Source organism: Polypterus senegalus, chromosome 15 (genome assembly GCF_016835505.1).
Source record: "Polypterus senegalus isolate Bchr_013 chromosome 15, ASM1683550v1, whole genome shotgun sequence".
In the NCBI taxonomy this organism is placed as follows: Eukaryota; Metazoa; Chordata; class Cladistia; order Polypteriformes; family Polypteridae; genus Polypterus; species Polypterus senegalus.
This window is the reverse complement of record NC_053168.1, coordinates 75,178,585-75,184,584: the sequence shown is the minus strand read 5'-3', so window position 1 is coordinate 75,184,584 and position 6,000 is coordinate 75,178,585. Positions and strand designations below refer to the sequence as shown.

Below are 6,000 nucleotides of genomic sequence, written 5' to 3'. Positions count from 1 at the left end.
GGCCAACTCAGTTCTGTCAGACAGATGCCATGCTCCTTTTTCTCAATTTCAGGTGAACATGGTGAACATCAGGCTGGAGATTTTCGTTTCCGAGGTTAAAGAGTAACAGATTTCAGAACTCTTTTATTACTAGAGCTATTACGTATTTAAATCATATTATTTGTAAGGATGATGCCAAGTGCTAAATTCTGAATAATTATTTTGTGTACTGTTAAAGGTGATTATTCTTCTTTGTATTGATCTTGAGAGTGTGTGTGCTTGTAACAATGTCTTATGTTTTGTACTTTGTACAAACAAAGTTCCCTCTGGGATAATGAAGTCTGCTTAAACTAACCAAATCCATTTCCGTTTTCTGAACCCTCTTAAACTATTCATTAGGGTTTATTTGTACTTCGCCTGGCTGTAGTCACTCTCAAATCCAGTAGATGGCAGCAGTGCGTCTAGTTGATAATCTCGGCGCGCCAATACTAACGCGCGGTCTATACGAGACGTAGCCGGTAGGCGGCAGTGTTGCCCTTTTGGCGCAGGCTTTACTTTTTCTTTTTCTTTTTTTTTTCCTTTAGCTCAGTTCTTTTTTAGTAACGTCCATGTGTCTAATCTTTTAAGTAAATGTTGGATTGTTTTTGAAAATTGTGCTCCCGACCATGGGGAAAAGAGATAACCGAGTGGTAAGCATGCTTTTATTACGTTGTGTAAACCGTAGGATTTAGCCTGGTTGGCATTGACAGTCGCTGCAGATTACGTGCCCTCAAGCACACAGCGCTACTTGGGGGTGGAAGGCGTTACGCGAGTCCGGTGTTTAAAGGCCTGACCCAACTTATGTCGTACAATTAATACGTAGTTAAGTGGATAAAAAAAGAGAAAGAAAGTGTAAGGTGTTACTAATTCTGTGGACTTTTATGGTGCATTAGTTGTTTATTTTAAGAAGATTGCCAAAATATACTCGGGTGGAAATCCATTGTCTGAAATCGTCCGTGCAATAAATCTGATTGCATATTAAAGAGTTTTTATGTCGCAATCTTGATGTTAGAAATGTGTGTATCTAGAAACTTTTTCATTTGTCACTTGCTTAAAGTAACGGGTATTGCAATGTATTATATATGAAAAGAAAAATTAGTCAGATTTGAGACCGACATTTTTAAAATTTGCAGATTAAGCTGGAGGAGCACGTTAAGAAATAGTAATTTGTATTTCTGTATTTTTTTTTTTATACGTGTGCCAGTGTGGCCTTGTGGTTAAGAGTTTTCACTGTAAACCACTCGCAAATCAGTTCAGATTCCTGGTATGCAAAGAAGAATAAAATACAACGAATATTTTAAATATTTAAGTTTCACACGATTTAGGAAACCTGACATAAATTTGATGATACACTGCCATGTAATGATTGCTGCCTCTTGATAATACTTAATGACACTTGTATAGTGCTTTACCAGGGGTGTGGAGGCGTCCACCTGGATGATGACAGCAGCCATTCGTGTGGCAGTACGCTCACCACAGAGTAGCCGTGAGCTGGTGAAGGGGTGAGTTAGCCAGTTAGGGATGGCATGTTTAGGTGGGCAGTTTAGCCAGGACACTGGCAAACACACCGTCGTTTTCAAAAGACACCTCTTTTTTGACCACAGAGTTTCAGGACTTTGGTTTTACATCTCCTCTGAAGGAAAGTGCCAGATTTTACAGCACAGTGTCACTGCACTGGAGGACTGGGATCCTAAGCACACCCGATGGCCTCACTATTACCTCTTCCAGCAACAACCCAAGCTTTCCCGGTTGGTCTCCTATCCCAGTACTGGCCAGGCCCAAACATGTTTAGCCTCGGGTCGAATATCTGTTGTGAAGAGAAGGAGTGCATAAGGAAGAACTTGTCCATGACTTGTGATAAAACATTTATTGTGTAGAGTTCAAGAATATCGCTAACCTATAAATGTGTCTGCTATATAATAAAACACTAAGGTGTTGGTGTGTGTCTGGTTCCTCCCAGCAATCTGATTGGTCAGTTTAGCTTTTGTGGGATTGGTCTTGTTTGGCTCTGGTGACACAATTAAAAGAGGAAGTGTGAGTGTTAGACACACGAGGAAGAGTAAAGGCGTAAAAGGCAGAGCAGACTGAAGGCGAGCAAGGCACCCCAAAATGACAGAGTCTAAGACGTGGGCTTTATGGGAAGAGCTCAAGAGAGGGTCAATCACATTAGGATTTGAAGGAGGAAAGGTGCCCGAGGCACATAGGGCAAGAGAAATCAAATATTTTTACATGTATTCTATGACAGGTCACGTAACTAGTAGTTAAATAATATACAGGTGCCGGTCATAAAATTAGAATATCATGACAAAGTTGATTTATTTCAGTAATTACATTCAAAAAGTGAAACTTGTATATTAGATTCATTCATTGCACACAGACTGATGTATTTCAAATGTTTATTTCTTTTAATTTTGATGATTATAACTGACAACTAATGAAAGTCCCAAATTCAGTATCTCGAAAATTAGAATATCAATTAAGACCAATGCAAAAAAAAGGATTTTTAGAAATGTTGGCCAACTGAAAGGTATGAACATGAAAAGTATGAGCATGTACAGCACTCAATATTTAGTTGGGGCTCCTTTGGCCTGGATTACAGCAGCAATGTGGCGTGGCATGGAGTCGATCAGTCTGTGGCACTGCTCAGGTGTTATGAGAGCCCATGTTGCTCTGATAGTGGCCTTCAGCTCTTCTGAATTGTTGGGTCTGACGTATTGCATCTTCCTCTTCACAATACCCCATAGATTTTCTATGAAGTTAAGGTCAGGCGAGTTTGCTGGCCAATCAAGAACAGGGATACCATGGTCCTTAAACCAGGTACTGGTAGTTTTGGCACTTTGTGCAGGTGCCAGGTCCTGTTGGAAAATGAAATATGCATCTCCATAAAGTCTGTCAGCAGCAGGAAGCATGAAGTGCTCTAAAACTTCCTGGTAGACGGCTGCGTTGACCTTGGACCTCAGAAAACACAATGGACCAACACCAGCAGATGACATGGCACCCCAAACCATCACTGACTGTGGAAACTTTACACTGGACCTCAAGCAACGTGGATTCTGTGCCTCTCCTCTCTTCCTCCAGACTCTGGGACCTTGATTTCCAAAGGAAATGCAAAATTTACTTTCATCAGAGAACATAACTTTGGACCACTCAGCAGCAGTTTTGTCTTTAGCCCAGGCGAGACGCTTCTGACGCTGTCTCTTGTTCAAGAGTTGCTTGACACCAGGAATGCGACAGCTGAAACCCATGTCTTGCATACGTCTGTGCGTGATGGTTCTTGAAGCACTGACTCCAGCTGCAGTCCACTCTTTGTGAATCTCCCCCACAGTTTTGAATGGGTTTTGTTTCACAATCCTCTCCAGGGTGCGGTTATCCCTATTGCTTGTACACTTTTTCTACCACATCTTGTCCTTCCCTTCACCTGTCTATTAATGTGCTTGGACACAGAGCTCTGTGAACAGCCAGCCTCTTTAGCAATGACCTTTTGTGTCTTGCCCTCCTTGTGCAACGTGTCAATGGTCGTCTTTTGGACAACTGTCAAGTCAGCAGTCTTCCCCATGATCGTGTAGCCTACAGAACTAGACTGAGAGACCATTTAAAGGCTTTTGCTGGTGTTTTGAGTTAATTAGCTGATTAGAGTGTGGCACCAGGTGTCTTCAATATTGAACCTTTTCACAATATTCTAATTTTCCGAGATACTGAATTTGGGACTTTCATTAGTTGTCAGTTATAATCATCAAAATTAAAAGAAATAAACATTTGAAATACATCAGTCTGTGTGTAATGAATGAATCTAATATACAAGTTTCACTTTTTGACTGGAAGTACTGAAATAAATCAACTTTGTCATGATATTCAAATTTTATGACCGCCACCTGTATATGCAGTTTTGTCCTCTTTCCTGACTTTCATAGTATATGCATATATAAGTTTATAGTGTTATGTGTGTAGAGTACAAAGAAATTCTTGCTGGACAATATGGAACATGTTCCTTCCCTGCAGCACCATGATAGTCTCGTCTCTCCATCCTTCCATTATTGAGCCTACTGAGCAGTTTGGCTTGGGCCTATGCCAACAAAATCAAACTGGGTATACCAATCCATTGCTGGACCTATTCTTGCTTAAACCTACTCTTGCCAACAAAGGTCAATTGAGATTCACCTGTTAACTTAACTTAATACATGACAGTCCTGTTCCTTAAACTGGTGCTTCTTAGGGTGTCCTCACACTGGCAATTTGCTCCATGCCCGAGCACATTTGTCCACATGTAACCCTGCAAAGTCTACTTTATTTGCCTAGAGTGATTACAATGTCCCGGGCCAATTGTACTGTGCCTAGGCCCGCTTGGAAGAGGTGGACCTGAGCACAGTTCAGTAGGATTTAGGAACAGTGTGATAGCTAAACGTGCCCAAGCATGGAAAACAGACATGATGACAATGATGCAACAAGTCAATTAGTGAAATTCTCATTTCATTAATACCATTTGAGTTAAAATTTTTATTCTTGCCTTACACATGACCATGAATTGTAGTTGGCAAGTAAAGTTGCAAATTTCTCCCATAACTTCATTTGTCACCTTAAAACTTTCTCAGATGTGCAGCACGGTTAACAGCAAAACGCTGCGTTGCACACTCAGTAAATCTGTAAGAGGGTAGAGCATTATCCTACCCTACACGACTCCAAAACTACCACAAAATAAGTAAAATCATTTTGACATGCATGCTGTCACACAGTGTTCAGATCTTGTTTTAGCTTTGCACAAAGTCGCATGATCATGACGTGCCCTGGCCATGAACGTTAAGCACAGTGTGAGTGCAGGCCAGTAGGGGAGTAGGGAGGGGGAACAATTGCGCTTGGGCATGATACAGAACAAACGTGCCATTTAAGGTTTGTTTTATTCCAAGACATTCCACGTCATTAATGCATTCGGCCTCTACATCCTTTCCTTACACCAGTGTTTCTCAACCTCCATGGTCCTGCGACTCAGTTTTGCCTTTTAAAGTTCATTGTTGACCCACTGGCAACAAGTGCAAACTGCCCCATTGGTGAATCAAGTGTCCGCCTTGGAGAAAATAAGTTCACTTGGAAACAAGAAAACGTTTATGCAGTGCTGCACACTGGTTAGTCGGCCCACATGCGAACCAACAACCATAACCTGTGACACAGATTACTGCCACAGTACTTGAGAAATACTGGTGTAAGCGACCCACTGCAACCCATTTACAAAACACCAAAGGTAACCTGCAGCCCATGGATGGTGCGATCAAAAGGTTGAGAAAACACTGTCTTACCTGGACTTGCCATGCGGCCATTGAGACATGAAAATCGGTTTGTGCTACTTTATACTGGCAGCTGAAGTATGCACACCGGTAACCCACACCAGACATGCAGAGCATCGGCTGCAGTGACCTGTGTACTTCATGACTGATGGCAAATTTGACTAATGGCCCGTCCCAAAAGTAGCCGTAAGGTGGCGCATGACTGTACTGTTCATATACAGATAGTAAATGAGCTAATTATTTCGACTTCTTTCATTAATTATAAAATTGTATTTTATTTTATTCATTTTTTATAATTACAATTGGTATCTAACTGCATAGATAATATAATTTAAAGATTATACAGTGGTGTGAAAAACTATTTGCCCCCTTCCTGATTTCTTATTCTTTTGCATGTTTGTCACACAAAATGTTTCTGATCATCAAACACATTTAACCATTTGTCAAATATAACACAAGTAAACACAAAATGCAGTTTTTAAATGATGGTTTTTATTATTTAGGGGAAAAAATCCAAACCTACATGGCCCTGTGTGAAAAGTAATTGCACCCTTGTTAAAAATAACCTAACTGTGGTGTATCACACCTGAGTTCAATTTCCGTAGCCACCCCCAGGCCTGATTACTGCCACACCTGTTTCAATCAAGAAATCACTTAAATAGGAGCTGCCTGACACAGAGAAGTAGACCAAAAGCACCTCAAAAGC

General features: G+C 41.0%; 1 protein-coding gene across 1 annotated transcript in view; it reads left to right on the top strand.

Moving 5' to 3' along the window:
• The first annotated feature begins 476 nt into the window (after positions 1-476).
• Positions 477-6,000, top strand: part of fam133b (family with sequence similarity 133 member B) — a 39,738-nt gene continuing 34,214 nt past the window's right edge. Inside the window, exon 1 of the mRNA XM_039736719.1 lies at positions 477-668. Within this exon, the coding sequence (XP_039592653.1) occupies positions 645-668 (24 nt within the window). The 5' untranslated portion in view covers positions 477-644. The remainder of the gene's footprint in view (positions 669-6,000) is intronic.